The 18,646-nt window shown below is 40.5% G+C and overlaps 1 protein-coding gene across 2 annotated transcripts in view; it reads right to left on the bottom strand.

The window, feature by feature from the left end:
* Positions 1-15,084: 15,084 nt before the first annotated feature.
* The window catches only part of ZNF527 (zinc finger protein 527), a 25,821-nt gene continuing 22,259 nt past the window's right edge, over positions 15,085-18,646 (bottom strand). For both annotated transcript variants that reach the window (XM_011992770.1, XM_011992780.1), the window contains exon 5: positions 15,085-17,539. In XM_011992770.1, coding sequence (XP_011848160.1) covers positions 15,966-17,539 — 1,574 coding nt within the window. In that variant the 3' untranslated portion in view covers positions 15,085-15,965. The remainder of the gene's footprint in view (positions 17,540-18,646) is intronic.

The raw sequence follows: 18,646 nt of genomic DNA, 5'->3' as shown, positions 1-18,646 counted from the left end.
AAACATGATGAAAAATACTTGAGAATCACAAGAGATCACTTTTTACTGCAATATGCAATTTACTGGAGACTCACTGCCCACATGGAGATGATTCACATCACATGGCTTTGAGGTGGCTGCTTGCAACACTTAAGCTTACCACAGTACCAACAGTAGGTGGTATGAAATTATTATAGGAGACAGACTTTGTATGATACCATAATGGTGAATACATGTCATGATATATTTGTCAAAATCTATGGACTGTACAACACCAACAGTGAACCCTATGGACTTTAAGTGATAACCATGTATCAATGCAGGTTCGTCGGTTATAACAAAAAATACCACACTGATGGGAGGTGTTGAGAATGGGGGAGGCCATCCAGGTTTTGGAGGAAGGCATATGGAAAATCTCTGTACTTTCTGCCTAATTTTGTTGTGAACTTAAAACCGCCCTAAAAAGTTAGTCTTTGGAAAAACACCTGACAATAGGGATTGGTGAGAGAAAGAATCAAATGGAAAAAGGAACTCATACATTAATAGTGGGAATGTTAACTAACAGTATAGGTGAGGCTATACCACCAAGTCCCAAAAAATTCACTTCTAGGTATGAACCAATAAAACCTCTTTCACACATTAACAGCACTGTTACAGCAACACTGTAGCATCTACCAACAGGAGAATGAAAATAGATTGTTTATAGTAATTGTTTTATAAACAAAGCTACAAATATCAAGCACAAATAAATTGCATAAATATGTTGAAGGTAAAAAGCAAGCTGTAGAATAATATATAGTATATAATACTTAAATACATTTCAAAATCAGGCAAAACAGTCAATTATTGACAAACTTATTTCATTTGCAAGTACAAAATACATCATTAAAATATGACACATTATCAACCATAAGATGTATTCTGATGTCAGAATGTTAAAATGTACACTTTAGCATTAATGAAATCCAGAAAATATTGTTTAGGGATATATGCACTAAAATTCTAAGGAAATATATGGGAATGATACTTTTCTAATCCATTATAGTGGTTACGTCTGCAGGAAGAGAGGAACAGAGGGAGCAATGATATGAGGGTGAGGTTAAAAATAATACAAGGTGGCCTATTATAAAAAGAAATAATACTTATGTGTTACTTATATACAAATTATCTCCAAAAAGGTAGCTAAGACATGTGATCCAGCAAAAGTAATACCACATCCCTTGTTGGAAGACGTTACCTTTTTTTTTTTCTTCTTCTTCTTTTCCGAGACAGAGTGTTGCTCTGTGGCCCAGGCTGGAGTGCAGTGGCGTGATCTCGGCTCACTGCAACCTCCACCTCCTGGGTTCAAGCGATTCTCCTGCCTCAGCCTCCCGAGTAGCTGGGATTGTTACAGGCACGCGCCACCAAGCCAGTCTAATTTTTGTATTCTTAGTAGAGACGGGGTTTCACCATGTTGGCCAGGCTGCTCTCAAACTCTTGACCTCGTGATCCGCCCACCTCGGCCTCCTAAAGTGCTGAGATTACAGGCGTGAGCCACCACGCCGGGCCCAGACGTTACCCTTTTAATCCATGACCCTGTGCAAGCAGTGCTTTATACCACTTTGTCACAATTTAACAGCCGGGCGTGGCTGGCCAAAGGGCCTCCCAGGCACCGAAGCTGACCAAAGACTATCACAGGCTGAATGCCAAGATCTCATCCTTGGCCCCTGCGGTGTTAGCTATTACCACCATTACCAAGATAGTGGAGGAACACACAGGAGACGGATACGCAGCACGCGGTCACGCCATCTCACCAACCTGATGATGGCGTCACAGTCACACGGCCCGTCACAATCCTGCCTGAGGCACACACGGTAACGCACACACTGGTCACGCGCGGGCCCCCACAAACAAGCTATTCCAGCCACACAGATGCAAACCTCATAGCAACACAAGACAGAAGATACACGCTCTCCTGAGCAGGCTCGGAAGGCGCACCGGCAGACGCACGCGAACACACCCATAGGCAGCCCCAGACACAGACCGTCCTACAGCTCCCGGTTGGCACAGGCTGGCCTCTATGAAGCATGCAGCCCCCTACCTGGTTCTCCCGCATGCAAGCAGCACCGCCTCGCACGTCCTCCTTCACCTTGAGAACACGGGGGTCGCAGCTCCACGGCCAGGCAGGACTGGCCCGCAGTGGCCTCTGGGTAATGACCCGCTACAGGGGAAAGGCGGGAAACGCCTGGCGCGAAGAGCTCTGGGGCTCGTAGTTCGGAGGGCGAGGCCTGTGCAGTGATGCAAATCGCGTGCAGGCCCAGATACTTCCCAGAGCCACAGCCCCGCACTATCCCAGGGTCCAGCTGGAAGAACTAAGGCTGAGGCCCCAACCGCTGTCCCTGCACAGGGAAGGGGCGATGCGGGGAGAGGAGGAACGGAGGGCACGGAAGTCAGAGGTGGAAAGGAACAAGCTCTTCGGATGGAGGAAGGGAGGGTTCAAGGAGCTCCTGCCCACCACCTCAGCTCGAAAGTGTTACTGTGAGGAAGCCCCAGGGGTGGGAGGCTCCTCCTGGGAGAGGAGCGCCCTGAGGATGCATGTCCAAGGGGACGGACAAGCCAAGAAGTCAGATCTGCAGTGCACCTTAATTTGGGCAGCTCACTGCATCATAACGGTGCTCAGAGGCTGGAAGATAAAGTGGGAGGTTCAGTTTGTCCCAAGCCAGCCAGAGCAGGAGAAAGAGACCATGAGGACTTGAGGGAACAACAATGAAATGTCTCTTTGGAGGAGGTGGAACTCCTGACTCCCAGCTAGGATGGGAGAGGGAATTCTGTGTTAGGACAACCCATGATGCAAGTACAGTCTTTCATGGGTGTTGGGCCCCTGGGAGGGGCCATATTTGGGGATTTCGAGCACCAGGGCTCACCAACCTTTATCCCAGGTGCTACCCAAGGCAAGGCAATGGCTTCCTGTGGCCAACATATGCTCAAATTTTCTGCAAGAGTTGGGGTATTCAACCTTTATCTTTGGGACCAGAATAAGCTAACTACCTGGATGGTGTGGAGGAAAAGATTGCCCTCTTGATGGCAGTGAGAAGGAAGGGTCAGCAAAAGGGACCAAGAACAAACGGTCCAGGTCATAGTGCTTCCCAGCCTTCATCATGGCACAACCAGAAAATGGTAGTATTTGTATGGCACACTGGAGCTGTAAAATTAGAGTATAGGTTAAGCTGACCCCAAAATACATATTCAGTGACCTGAATATCATATATTTATTTATACCTCGTGTAAAAATCTAGGGCTGAGCAGTCCAGGGCTGGTAGGATAGCTCTGCCTTCCAGAGTGAGTAGTATCCATCTTTGGGACAAAGGGGGATGTTAAAACTCTCAGCATCTCCCAGCCAGTAGGCAGAGGAAGCAGGCACAGTGCTTTCTAGGGTTGCAGATCAGAAATTACACTCATCCCTTTTGCTCACATCTCATTTGTTAAACTGCACTTCTTTCTTTTTTTTTTTTTTTTTTTTTTTGAGACGGAGTCTCGCTCTGTCGCCCAGGCTGGAGTGCAGTGGCCGGATCTCAGCTCACTGCAAGCTCCGCCTCCCGGGTTTACGCCATTCTCCTGCCTCAGCCTCCCGAGTAGCTGGGACTACAGGCGCCCGCCACCTCGCCCGGCTAGTTTTTTGTATTTTTTAGTAGAGGCGGGGTTTCACCGTGTTAGCCAGGATGGTCTCGATCTCCTGACCTCGTGATCCGCCCGTCTCGGCCTCCCAAAGTGCTGGGATTACAGGCTTGAGCCACCGCGCCCGGCCGTTAAACTGCACTTCATAAAAATTAGAAACTGTTGTGCATCACAGGACATTATGAAGACAGTAAAAAGCCTAAAGAATGAAGGAAAACATTTGCAAATCAGGTATAGGATAAAGGTCTATTATCTAATACATAGTAAAATCTTTTTATGACTCAACAACGAAAGACAACAAAATTAGACTTTGGGTAAAAGACATGAGTAGACATCTAGCCAAAGAAGATATACACATGATCAATAAGCATATGAAAAGATGTTTGACCTCATTAGTCATTAGTGAAATGTAAATGAAAACCACAATAAGGTACCACTTCACATCTACTAGAATGGCAATAATCAAAAAAAGGAAACTGAGTGTTAGTGAGGATGTGAAGATATTGGAAAACTGATACATTGCTGGTGGGAATGTAAAATAGTTTAGCCACTGTAGAAAACGATTTGGCAGTTCCTCAGAAAGTTAAACGTTGAATTAACATATGACTTAATGATTCTACCCCTAGGTATATACCCAAAAGAACTGAATACAAGAACATGCACACACATGTTCATAGCAGCACTATTTACAATAGCCAAAAGGTGGAAATAGCCCGGATGTCCATCAAGAGATGAATAAAGTTACCAGATTACCAAATAGATGAAAGTTCCCAAATAGACAAAATTACCAGTTGTGGTAATTCATGCAATGGAATATTATTCAGCCATAAAAAAAGAATGGAGTGTGCGTAACGCCACAACATGGATGAAGCTGCAAAATAAAGAAGGTAGATACAAAAGGTTACGTATTGCATGATTCAATTTATATGAAATACCTAAAATAAGTAAGTCCATAGAGATAGAACACAGATTAGTGGTCACTAGGGGAATAGAGGAAGGGGAGAATGGGGGAGAAAGTGCTTAATTGGTAAGAGGTTTTCCTTTGGAATGATGGAAATGTTTTGGAATTAGAAGTGGCTGTTGTGCAACACTGTGAATGTACTAAATGCCACTGAACTGTTCACTTTAAAATGATTACTTTCATATTATGTGATTTTTACTCAATAAATTATTTAAAAATGTAAACAGTCTAAACATCCCAATTAAGCAGAGATTTTCAGGCTGAATTAAAAAAAAACACCCAACTATATGATGCCTATGAGAAGCCCATTTTAAATACAAAGGTCATATTTAAATTACAAAGGTCATATTTAAATTATAATAAATAAGGTTATAATTATATTAAAAATATAAATACGTTAAAAGTAAAAAAAAAAATAGAAAAAGATATAACAGTGCTAATGCTAATTTTAAAAAGATGAAGTAGACCAGGTGCTGTGGCTTATGCCTGTAAATCTAACGCTTTGGGAGGCTGAGGCAGGAAGATCCCTTGAGCCCAATTTAAGACCAGCCTGGGCAACACAGGCAGACCTCGTCTTTATAAAAAACCAAAAAATTAGCCAGGCATGGTAGCATGTGCCTGTGGTTCCAGCTACTCAAAAAGGTGAGGTGAGAGGATCACTCAAGCCCGGGGGTCAAGGTTGCAGTGAGCTGTGATCACGCCACTGCACTCCAGCCTGGGTGACAGAGCGAGACCTTGTCTGAAAAAAAATAAAATTACTAAGCTGGAGTAGACATACTACTACCAAAGTAGATTTGAGAACTAAGAATATTAACGGACAAAGAACGTCATTTTGTAATAAAGGCATCAGTTAACAGTACAGAACAATCCCAAATGTTTATGCGTTTAGTAAAAAAAACTCCAAAACACATGAAGCAAAAACTGATGGAACAAAAAAAAAGGAATGGACAAATTCACAATTATAGCAGAGATTTCAAAACTATTCTCTCAAGAAACAAGCAAACAGTAGACTTGAACAAATTATTGCAACAGAATAGGAAATACATGAATGTACCCAAATATATCTAGTGATTAGGTATATGTTAAAGGTGACATTTCAAATATGTGGCAAATGTTGAATTATTTGTAAATGATCATTGAAAACTAGGTAACTGTATAGGGGTAAAGTTGGATTTGCACACACAAAAAAAATTAAAGAAAAAAGTGACAGCAAAAACATAACAGGAGGAAATCATGGGAAAATTTAAAAATTATCTCAGGGATATGGTCTGAATGTCTGTGTTCCCTCCAAAATTTCTAGGTTAAAACCTAATCCCTAATGTGACAATATTAAGAGGTGAGGCCATGTATGGGATTAGGGCCCTTATAAAAGGACTTGAGGTTGGCCAGGCACAGTGGCTCACGCCTGTAATCCCAGCACTTTGAGAGGCTGAGGCAGGTGGATCACGAGGTCAGGAGTTCGAGACCAGCCTGGCCAACATGGCGAAACCCCGTCTCTACTGAAAATACAAAAAGTAGCCGGGCGTGGTGATGGGCGCCTGTAATCCCAGCTACTCAGGAGGCTGAGGCAGGAGAATTGCTGGAACCCACGAAGCAGAAGTTGCAGTGAGCCAAGATCGTGCCATTGCACTCCAACCTGGATGCCAAGAGCAAGACTCCATCTCAAAAAAAAAAAAAAAAAAAAAAACGACTTGAGGTTAAGGGAAGCTCTCTCTTGCTTTCTTACCCCTTTTGCCTTCTGCCATGTGAGGATGGAGCAAGAAGGCTCTCACTAGATGCCAGCACCTTGATCTTGAATTTCCCAGACTCCAGAACTATAAGAAATAAATTTCTGTTCTTTATTATTTACCTAGTCTGTGGTATTCTGTTAAAGAGGCAAAAAAGACTAAAATAAAGAAGCGGAGTGTGCTATTAAAAATCCCTAAAAATGTGGAAGGGGCGTTGGAATTGAGTAATGGGCAAACGCTGGAAGAATCTGGAGGAGCAGGCTAGGAAAAGCCTATATTGCCATAAATGAAGCATTAAGAGTGATACTGGTGAGGGCTCAGAAGACAAGAGCTATAGAGAGAGCCTACATCTTAGAGATTATTTAAGTGGTCATGAACAGAATGTCGGTAGAAATATGGACCATAAAGGCTATTCTGATGAGGTATCAGATGGAAATGAGGAATATCTTATCAGAAATTGGAGGAAAGGCCATCGTTGTTATAAAATGGCAAAAGACTTGGCTGAATTCTGTCCATCCCTGAGGGCTCTATCAAGGAAGAAGTTAATAGCAATGAACTAGGTAGGATATTTGGCAGAAAAAAAAAATATTGAAGGAGCTGCATGGCTTCTCTTAATTGCTCTTAGTAAAATGTGAGAAAAGAGAAAAAAATCGAAGACATAATTTATAATTAAAAGTGAAGCAGAATATAAAGATGTGAAAAATGTTCAGCTTGGTCATGTAAAGAATAAAAAAGGATATTTAGATGAAAACCAAGGGTGTGGCCAATTGGCTATTCAGTAAGATTAGTATGGCTAGAAGGAAGCCAGGTTCTGTTCATCAAAATAGTGGGAGGATGACCCCAAAGACATTTTAGAGATCTCTGAGGTTGCCATGCCCACCAAAGGCCCAGAGTAGCAGGGCTTTGAGGGCAGAAAGGTTTTGAGAAAAAGGCCAGGGTGCCCATGGTACCCTGAGGCTCACTGCCCAGGGCTGCCTCGGGTCTCTGCTCCCTGCATTCCAGCACAGCACTCCGCTGCCTCTGCTGTGGCTCAAGCTGGCCCAGGATGTCATTCAGGTTGCTGCTCCAGAGGGCACAAGTGGTGAGCTTTGGTAATGGCCACATGGTGCTAATTCTGCAGGTGTGCAGTGCAAGAGCTGTGGAGGCGTGGCTTCCTCCACTTAGATTTCCAGCCTGGGAAAGTTGCAAGCATGCAACTTCAACATGTGACAGCTGACGAATGGGCTGCACCCAGCAAAGCTGTGGGGGTGGGGCTGCTCAGGGATTTGGGGGCCCAACTGCTTCCCTAGTGTGTAGAAAGTAGGACATGAAGTCAAAGATTATTCTCAAGACTAAAAATTTAATACTGTTTGCCCTTTTGTGTTTTGGACTTCGTTGAGACCTGTTACATCTTTCTTCTTTCCTATTTCTCCTTTGGAATCAAAATGTCTGCCATATGCCATTGTATTTTGAAAGCACAAAACTTGTTTGATTTCATAGGCTTACAGCTGGAGGTAGATTTGCCTCAGAATGAATTGTGCCTTGAGTCTCACCTAGATCTGATCTGGATGAGACTCTGCACTTTAGACTTTTGAGATGATGCTGGAATGAGATTTAGGGGCTATTAAGAGAGAATTAATATATTTTTCATGTGAGAAAAACAAAATTTCTGGGGGAGGGGGTGCTACAGGTAGAATGCTATGGTTTGAATGTGTATGTCCCCTCCAAAATTCATAGGTTAAAATCTTATCTCCAATGCTATAGTATTAAGAGGTGGGGACTTTAAGAGGTAATTAAGTCATGAGGGCAAAGTCCTCATGGATGGGATTAGGGCCCTCATAAGAGGGATTGAGGTTGAAGGGAGCTCTCTCTTGCTTTCTTGCCCCTTCTGCCTTCTACCATGTGAGGATGCAACAAGAAGGCCCTCATCAGATGCCGGCATCCTGATCTTGGACGTCCCAGACTTCAGAATTATGAGAAAATAAATTTATATTCCTTTTAAATTACTCATCTCAGGTATTCTGTTATAGCAGCACCAAACGAACTAACACACCCAAGATGCAGAGGGCCTTTTAAACGTGAATCAAAACTAAGAAGCCTTAAAGGAACAAATTGGCAAATTAGATAATATAAAAGTCAATTTTTCATGGCAAAAGGACCATAAACAAATTCAAAAGACAAACAGCAAACTGGGAGAAAATAGTTGCAAGTCACACAAAGTGCTCATTTCCCTGCTATATGAGAAAAACCCTAGAGTCCAGTTGAAAATTGGGCAAAAATATCATGAGAGTTCACAGAAAAGAAGTGCAAACTCATTCAGAATAAGAAAAAAGCCCCAAATTAAAACTGCATTGGGAAATTGTGTTCTACCTATCAAATTGATAAAAATCCAATAGTTGGTTGGCTTGAGCTAACAGACAAGGAATTTACACCCCAAAAGCTCAGAATACCTTTTCTTTTTATTTTTTTCTTTTTTTCTTTCAAGACAGAGTCTCGCTCTGTTGCCCAGGCTGGAGTGCAGTGGTGTGATCTTGGCTCACTGCAATTTCCACCTCCCAGGTTCAAGCGATTCTCCTGCCTCAGCCTCCCAAGTAGCTTGGACTACAGGTGCACGCCACCATACCCAGCTAATTTTTGTACTCTTGGTAGAGACAGGGTTTCACTATGTTGGCCAGGATGGTCTCGATCTCTCAACCTCGTGATCCGCCAGCCTCGCTCTCCCAAAGTGCTGAGATTACAGGTGTGAGCCACCACGCCTGGCCTCCATATACTTTTTTTTTTTTTTTTTTTTGAGACGGAGTCTCGCTCTGTCACCCAGGCTGGAGTGCAGTGGCGCAATCTTGGTTCACTGCAATCTCTGCCTCTCAGGTTCACGCCATTCTCCTGCCTCAGCCTCCCAAGTAGCTGGGACTACAGGGGCCCGCCACTATGCCAGGCTAATTTTTTGTATTTTAGTAGACATGGGGTTTCACCGTGTTAGCCAGGATGGTCTTGATCTCCTGATGTCATGATCCACCCATCTCGGCCTCCCAAAGTGCTGGGATTATAGGCATGAGCCACCAAGCCCGGCCTGGCCTCCATATGCTTTAAAAATAAACATGACAGTTATGAAAATTGATCACATATGAGGCAGTAAACAAAGCCTCATTCAGTTCCAAAGAATAAATGTAAACATCGGACTATCCAGCAATAGCATTAGAAAAAGACAGCCAAGCCTTTTAAATTAAAAAATATATATAAATTACAAAACATGAAAATGAATAACAATGAAAACATTAAATGCCAAAATTGTGGGACATAGCTTATGTAGTACTTAGAGGAAAATTACAGCTTTAAATACATTTATCAAGAAAAATAAAAATCAAATTCTCAGTTTACAAGTATGGAATAGGAGGAATAGAGCACGCTAAAAGAAACAAAAAAGAAATTATAAAGATAAAGAAATCAATAAAATAGAGAATTAGAAAAAAATAAGAGAAAAGGATAACAAAACTGATACAGGGTTTTGAAAAGATCGATGATCAATAAGTTACATAAACCTCTGTTAAGGCTGATATTCAAAAAATGAGCAAAGATTCAAATAAGAAAATGAAAAAGATACAAATAAGAAACATGAAGTTAAAATAATAAAAATATTATAAAGGACTATTTGTAAGAAAAGTTGATAACCTAACAAAATGAATATATTTGAATAAACCTAATAAACTGAAGTCATATATAGAGACATTCCTTCCGGGGGGAAAAAAAAAAAAGTCTCAAGGCCAGATGGATTTATATCTAAATCTTAACTTTTATGAATGGAGTTGATAAATTATTTGATAAGGGATAAACAGGGTAAGAATAAACACTTCATAGAAAGTGTCCAAATGAGTGACAAGTATACAGAGATGTGCTCTAATTCACCAGTAGTCCATAATAATGCAAACTAACACATTCAAGAACGAGTGTTTGCAAGGATGTAGAAAGAGGTGCTGCTGGTGAGAATGTAAACAGTTGCAGCCATTCTAGGAAGCAATCTGGTTGTTCCTGGTAACATTGAGTGTACAAAAAAACTCTTTATCCCACTAGCCAATTGCCAGGCAAATAGTCTAATCTAGTTCCAGTCTGCAAGAATATTCTCTGTGGTGGCCAGGAGTTATATCCATCACTACAGGAATAGATAAGTAAAATGTAGTAAATATAGACAGTGAATTACTACACAAATGTTAGAAGGGATGAACAGTATTAGAACACTGTGCACAGAGAAACACGAAAAATCTAAAAATCAGTTCTCACTAGGAAAAAATGAATTTGTAGCATAGTACCATTCGTACTATGGGAATACACATTCATTTAAGAACGCATATCAAACATACCTGTGTGTTTGCCTATGAAGAACAGGAACTGGGAATGATGGAGGGAGGAACCAAGAAATTGGTGTGACAGTAAATTATTTTGATAATGTACTATGAATTGAAGTCTTAAAAAAAAAAAATCAATGCAAAATGAAAAAAAACAAACAAAACCAAGACCTCTGCCTATCTTTTTCTTTTCCTGGTCTCTGTTAATAAAAGTCAGCATCTTGGCTGGGTGCCTGTAATCCCAGCCCTTTGGGAGGCTGAGGCAGGTGGATCAACCGAGGTCAGGAGTTTGAGACCAACCTGGACAACATAGTGAAACCTGGTCTCTGCTAAAAATATAAAAATTAGCTGGGCATGGTGGCAGTGATTGTAATCCCAGCTATTCAGGAAGCTGAGGCAGGAGAATCGCTTGAACCCAGGAGGTGGAGGTTGCAGTGAGCCGAGATCGCACCCCTGCACTCCAGCCTGGGAGACAGAGCGAGACTCTGACTCAAAAAAAAAAAAAAAAAAAAAAAAAAAAAAAAGTCCTAACAGTCTCAAATATCAAGGCTGGGCGTGGTGGCTCACACCTATAATCCCAGCACTTTGGGAGGCCGAGGCTGGCGGATCACCTGAGGTCAGGAGTTCAAGACCAGCCTGGCCAACATGGCGAAAACTTGTCTCTACTAAAAACACACAGACAAAAAATTAGCCGGGTGTGGTAGCAGGTGCCTGTAATCCCAGCTACTCGGGAGGCTGAGGCAGGAAAATCACTTGAACCCAGGAGGCAGAGGTTACAGTGAGCCGAGATTGTGCCATTGCACTCCAGCCTGGGCAACAAGAGCAAAACTCCATCTTGAAAAAAAAAAAATACATATATATCCGGAGGGAGCTCTTAAGAGACTCTGGAGCTGCAGCTACCACTCCAGGATCAGAAAGATGGGCTGGGGCCACTGCTGTTTGGGACTCAACCCATGTATGTAGAGGCAGGACATGGGCTGAATTCACAATTCCGTCCCCTATGAGTAGCTGGCTTTCAGGGACACAGTCCAACTCTTGTGATTGATTTTATCATTAATAATAACCCCATTGTTAACTGTTTACAAATTACATTATTTCAATTAATCCTCACAAAAAATCAAAAGGCTAGAATTATTATTCCAGTATTACAGATGACTAAACTGAGCCTGAAGCACTTATTCGAGATCTCCTGACAAAGAGTTGACATCCATATGTAGGTCTAACTCCAAAGTCCATACTTGTCCCAATATCCAAAGAGCTGATCCTTTCACTACTCTTTCTCGAAGAATATGTGAGGAATTACTGTGTAAATGCCTAAGAAAGCTGTCTAGGAAGGTGACTTATTCCTCTGTTAGTGAAGTATCGCCACCTCATGGCTTCCAGCAATCTACTTTTCTCCACCAGCCAATCTATTACCTCCCTATCTCGAGTTTTGTGAATAAAGTTGAAAATCTTAGTAGTGTATAACAAAATATATTGAGACAGAACTAGAAATTAGCATGAAACCATGTTCTAAAAAGGAAACATTTTTTTCCCCAGCGATCTCTAAAAGGGGCTCAATCATAATGGCAGCAATTTTGTCCAAAATTCAAGTACTGGAGGGAGCAAGGGGTTTTCTTAAGGTAATCCCCAGTGGCTAAATTCTGACAATTAAGCATCAACATTAAATACACTATAATTAAGTGAAATTTGTTTAGATCTTAAAAGGCCATAAATTCATCTGAGTCAAGTGTTAAAATGTAACACATAAATATGTAGACATGATAAAATGAGAATAAATTAGTAAGTATCAAGTGTAAATGTATATATACCACTAAAGATTTCCTTCTCATTAGTTATAAAGGCATATAAATGTGTCTATAGGTGGGCATATATATGTAGTTTGGATAGATGGATGGATGAGTAGGTAGGTAGGTAGGTAGATAGATAGATACCTAGATACATAGATAGATAGATCTCTCTCTCTTCACTCAAAAGTTAACTTCAGAAGAGGCCTTCCCTGGCTCCCCATCCCTTCCTTCACCTTTTTCGCCTTGGAATTTACTTTCTTACCTATTATATATTTTACTTACATATCTTTTTCTTTGTCTTCCTCATTAGAAATTAGCTCTCTGAAGGCAGGAATTTTTGTCTGGTTCACTGCTGTATCTCCGTTGCTTAGATTAGAACAAAGCCTGGCACACAGTAGGCACTTAATACAAAAAATTTAAATAAAATACACATCTTCAGATGCACATACACACACATAAACAGAAACCTCTAGATGATCCCAATAATAATCAAATATTAATAAAGCATAAATTTTCACTAATCCTAAGAGATCAGGTCAATATATCACAAGACAGTGGGTTGTACAGTTGAAGAGAAACAAAATTTAGTACCTCATTGTGAGGAGAAACATCAGATTGTAAAATACAAACACTTACGCTAAAGATATGGGTATAAAAGATTTTATCAACATTACAAGTGAAGTTTAACTGTATAAACAGAGAATGAACCAGTGGCTTAAGTTTACATCACTCTGGAGGATGAAATCAGGTGCCAAACTTAGATCAAATATCAATTAATAGCTGTGCACAGTGGCTCATCCCTATATTCTCAGCACTTTGGGAGGCTGAGATGGGCAAATCACTTCGGGCCAGGAGTTCGAGACCAGCCTGGGCAAATGGTGAAACCCCATCTCTACAAAAAAATGCAAAACTTTGCCAGGTGTGGTAGAGCACACCTGTAGTCCCAGCTACTCAGGAGGCTGAGGTGGGAGGGTCGCTTGAACCCAGGAAGTTGAGGCTGCAGTGAGCCATGATTTTGTCACCGCATTCCAGCCTGGGTAACAGAGTGAGACTCTGTCTTAAAAAAAAAAAAAAAAAAAATCAATTAGTGAGTAACTCAGACTCTTCTTACTGGTCTGAGTCATTCTTCAAGCTTGGTAAGTTTACTGTAACCTTGTGAAACTTTCTGAAATAAATTATTACTCAGTGCTTGGAAATTATAAAAATAAATATCCCTATATCTCCAGGAAATAGTTTTAAAAAGTAAAGAAATGATGACATGAATTAAGCCTATTAATATTTTTCAGATTAGATGTAACATAAGTTTGGAAATATTTTATAATCATATTTGTTTCTGTTCAAGGTTTGAAGTACTGAGTCACGAAATCTGTATTTTAATCTGTTAAAGGGAATTTGAATATTTCTGAAAAATAATTTTCAGATTGTATTAGATATAAGTATAAACTGAATATTAAACAAATTATGAGAGTAGTAGTCACTGTTTCACTGTTTCACATATAAATCCTTCATTCTTTCCTCTTTCATTTGTTCTGTTTTTATAGATGCTCTTCAGGCAATGCCCAGTATTCTTACTGGTTCTGACTGTTCAAGATGACCCAGCTGCCAAAGCACCAGTTTATTTCCCTACATCCATTCAGATAAAAAAGAAATGTATTGCCCCACACTTTCATCCTCCTCATTACTCCCAATAATGGAAATGATTTAGTCTCTAAAAATTTTAGGCATTAACTGCTTTAGTTTTACCATTTGTTAAAAATGACTCATTCTTTCTGCCAGCCATATCTTTGTCTGATATCTCTAGCTGCAAAGAAGTTATCCATAAACTTCTTAAACCAAATTTATTTACTTATTTATTTAGAGAAGGAGTTTTGCTCTTGTTGCCCAGGCTGGAGTACAACGGCACGATCTTGGCTTACTGCAACCTCCACCTCCCGAGTTCAAGTGATTCTCCTGCCTCACCATCCCAAGTAGCTAGGATTACAGGCGTGTGCCACCATACCCGGCTAATTTTGTATTTTTAGTAGAGACGGGATTTCTCCATGTTGGTCAGGCTGGTCTCAAATTTCCAACTCAGGTGATCTACCCGCCTCGGCCTCCCAAAGTGCTAGGATTACAGGCGTGAGCCACCGCACCCAGCCTTAAACCAAATTTACAGCCCACCCTCAAAAGACCTCATTTACAATTCAATTTTATTATATTCTGCCACAGAATATGTTTAGACCCATACTGAAAGAAGAAAATCAAGTAATTCCTTGAAGATGAAGAGTCATTCATTAAACAAATGAAACCATTATTCCCTTAGCTTTCCATTCTCTCTTTACAGGTACATGGTGAGTCACTGTGACAAATGATTTCAACTCCTTAAGGGGAAGCCTGTTAAAGAATTTTACTTGGTGAATTTTAAAATATTCATATTGTGAAAAAAACTAAGAAACACTAAAATAATTTTATCGACAAATAAAATGTAACAATTATCTCAGTTTTATGAAGGCTGTGTATTCAACTTTGATAAACTTGTTATATCATAAGGTTTCTCCTCAGTATAAATAATTATGTCACGAAAAAAATTAAGGCTTTCTCTTATGTATAGCAAACATAGAATGTGTGAATCAGCACTCTAATTCCATGAGGCAAAAATCTAATCCAAATTAAGAAAAAATAAATAAAAGGAAATTTATTGGATCACAAAAAATGAAAAAGGATGGTGTAGCTGTCAGGAATGACTGGATCCAGGAGATCAAACAATATCATCAGATTTCTGTCTCTTGTCTCCATTTTCCTCTGTTAGATTTCTCTTTGGGAAAGCTTTCCTCATGAGTGGCAAAAAGGCTCCTGGTGAGTTTTTAATCTTATTAAATCCTTGAAACTTGCAATTCCAGAAAAAAATCTCTTACTACCCATAGGAATACTCGCAAAGGACTTCATTGATCCAGACAGGGCCATTTGCCAATCCCTTATCACTAGGTTGGGGGAAATAATTGGCCAGCCTGTGACCAATCCACTACTGTCCCTGATTAACAGTTTCACCAGAATCATATGCATTGAGGGTGGGGTAAGCCAGGTACAGAACAGATCAAAAAGTAACAGATGTGGCCGGGCATGGTGGCTCACACCTATAATCCCAGCACTTTGGGAGGCGGATCACCTGAAGTCAGGAGTTAGAGACCAGCCTGACCAATATGGTGAAACCTTGTCTCTACTAAAAATACAAAAATTAGCCAGGCATGGTCACAGGCACCTGTAATCCCAGCTACTCAGGAGGCTGAGGCAGGAGGATTGCTTGAGCCCAGGAGGCAGAGGCTGCAGTGAGCCAAGATTGCACCACTGCACTCCAGCCTGGGCAACAGAGCAAGGCTCTGTCTAAAAAAAAAAAAAAAAAAGTAACAGATGTCTACTACTGAGCTACTTCAAATAATGGATACTCATGAACTGAAATATGAACTACATTCAAAGAATTACTAACCAAGAAGAACTCACTAATATTCAATAAGGACTGAGTGGTAACCAAATGTTTTCTTTCCTATACTTGTTATAATCAGAGCGTTTCTCTATTATGAATTCTTTGATGTCGTCTAAGGGCTGAGACACAGCTAAAATTATTCCCACATTCATTACATTTATAAGGTTTTTCTCCAGCGTGAATTCTCTGGTGTAGTCTTAGGGACAAGATCTGATGAAAAGCCTTCCCACATTCATTACATTCATAGGGTTTCTCTCCAGTATGAATTCTTTGATGTTGATTAAGATATGAGCCACAACTGAAGGCCTTCCCACATTTGTTACATTCATAGGGTTTCTCTCCTGCATGACTTCTCTTATGGTGAATTAGAACTAAAGCATCACTGAAGGCTTTCCCACATTTACTGCATTCAAATGGTCTCTCTCCAGTGTGAATTCTATGATGTCGATTAAGTTGTGAGTCAGTCCTAAAAAACTTCCCACATTTGATGCACTCATAGGGCTTTTCTCCGGTATGAATTCTCTGATGTTGATTCAGGTGTGAGCGATAGCCAAAGGTCTTCCCACATTCACTACATTTGAAGGGTTTCTCTCCTGTGTGAATTCTTTGATGCAGAGTAAGGGCTATGCGTCTGCTGAAGGCTTTTCCACACTGATTACATTCGTAGGGTTTCTCTCCCGTGTGAATCCTCTGATGTTGATTAAGGTGAGCACTCTGTCTGAAGGCTTTGTTACATTCTTTACATTCATATGGTTTCTCACCTGTGTGAATTCTCTGATGTTCAACAAGGAAGGCATAACGGCTAAAGGCCTTCCCACATTCATTGCATGCAAACGGTTTCTCTCCAGTGTGGATCCTCTGGTGTTGAGCAAGGTGAGCACTCTGTCTGAAGGCTTTGTTACATTCCTTACATTCATAAGGCTTCTCCCCAATATGAGTCCTTTGATGTTCACTGAGAAAGAAGCCATGGCTAAAGGCTTTTCCACAGTCATTGCATGCGTATGGTTTCTCTCCACTGTGAATTCTCTGAGGTTGAGTAAAGAATGAGTAATAGCTAAAGGCATCACCACATTCACTGTATCCATGGGGTAATTTTCCAAAATGAGTTGTCTGATGTTGAGCAAGTAATGAGTGGAAACTTAAGAGATTTGAAAAATCATTACTTTCATAAGGTTTCTCACCAAGAGGAATTCCTGTGTCTTTACTAAAGTATGTACTCTGGTTGAATTCTTCACATTCATTACCTATCAAAGATTCCTTCTCAGCACGGAGTCTTTTATATTCAATTATGACTGAATTTTGGGGGAAGAGTTTATCATAAATATCAAATTTATGTACTTGCTCTATGGTAGGAACTTTCTGTTGTGTTAAAAATACTGATTTCCGGGGTATGCTTCTCCCAAAATTACTAAATTCATTGTGTCTTTTCCCAGTAGAGATTTCCTTAACAGCTGTCACTTGCATGAAATGCCTCTCCGCATTTCCCTCATGTAGCTCAAATTCACCCTTACATTTCCAGGCTTCTCTGAAACTGGAGCATTCAAGGCCATGACTTGTTAGCCTTTCCATTATCATCTCCTGGGATATTTCATCTTCATCAATGAACCATTTTGGAGATAATTCCTTGATTTCACACCAAGACTCCCAGTCTGAAAAATATCAAGAAAGCAAATGTCTCCTTTGTTCTTTTGCTATGAGGAAGAAAATTGTTATAGAAGAAATGGAAGAATTTAACTGGGGGGAAGGAGGGTAGAAAGTATGTGGTTCTAATAGCCCAAATATGGCCATGCAATATGATCAAAAGACAATGGAAGCACAAAGAATAAAGAGAGCTGAGAAGGGAAGGTACATGTGTTGATGGTAGTAGAAGGTGGTAGTTGGGGAAACATGTAAAATGCAGGTCATCAAAAGGCAGGCAAAGCTAAATGCTAACAAGATAAAGAATTGAGGATGTTTGATTAGATCACAGCCAGTTTCCCTGCCTCTAGTCTTTAAAGCCTCCAGTCCATCCGGCACTGGTATTCATAAGACTGAAAGCTTCATGAGGGCAGGGACTGATGTTCACTCCTTTTTCTTCTACTGTTGCACCCAATGCCTTGGACAGTGTCAACATGTTGTTAAAAGGATGACTGCTGCCAGATTAATCTCATGGCATCTTTTCCCACTAATGCTGTTCAACAACTTCTAAGATTTTTATCAGGGTCCAGGGAAAATTTACATATATTTTTTCTCAGTGACTAAAATAAACCTATCCTTTGTTAGGTCCATCAGCTTTTCTCATCATTCAGGGAAAATGATGCCTATTGAGAAGATACGTGATACTTTCAGGAGAGGATATTGGTTGGAGTAAGGTAGAAAGAAAACTATTTTTTAGAAGATGATCTCAAAAAATGAGAAAGTCCTTTTCACACCACAATAATCAGCCAATATGTTCAAATACATAGAACCTATTAGTAGGTCCAAAGTACCTACTAAAGGCGGGAAAGCCTGACACAAGGTCTTTCTACCTTTTGTAAATTCTGAGAGCTCAAGCCTGTGCAGATGATAATTCCATATGGCACATAATGAAGGATAAGCTAATATGATATAGATTATTACAGGTATAAGTGTCAGGAAAAAAGAGATCAAAACTCACTAGCTTACTTAAGGAATAATTCTTGGAGAATATGAGCTTGGTGTTCAAGGCTATAATCAAGATTCCAAAATATAGTGACTATTCAGTGACAGAGACATTTTCTTTTTTTTTTTTTTTTTTT

The sequence above is a fragment of the Mandrillus leucophaeus genome, unplaced genomic scaffold (assembly GCF_000951045.1).
Source record: "Mandrillus leucophaeus isolate KB7577 unplaced genomic scaffold, Mleu.le_1.0 Scaffold1107, whole genome shotgun sequence".
In the NCBI taxonomy this organism is placed as follows: domain Eukaryota; kingdom Metazoa; phylum Chordata; class Mammalia; order Primates; family Cercopithecidae; genus Mandrillus; species Mandrillus leucophaeus.
Note: the sequence above shows the minus strand (reverse complement) of the source record. Positions and strands in the feature narration are given on the sequence as shown.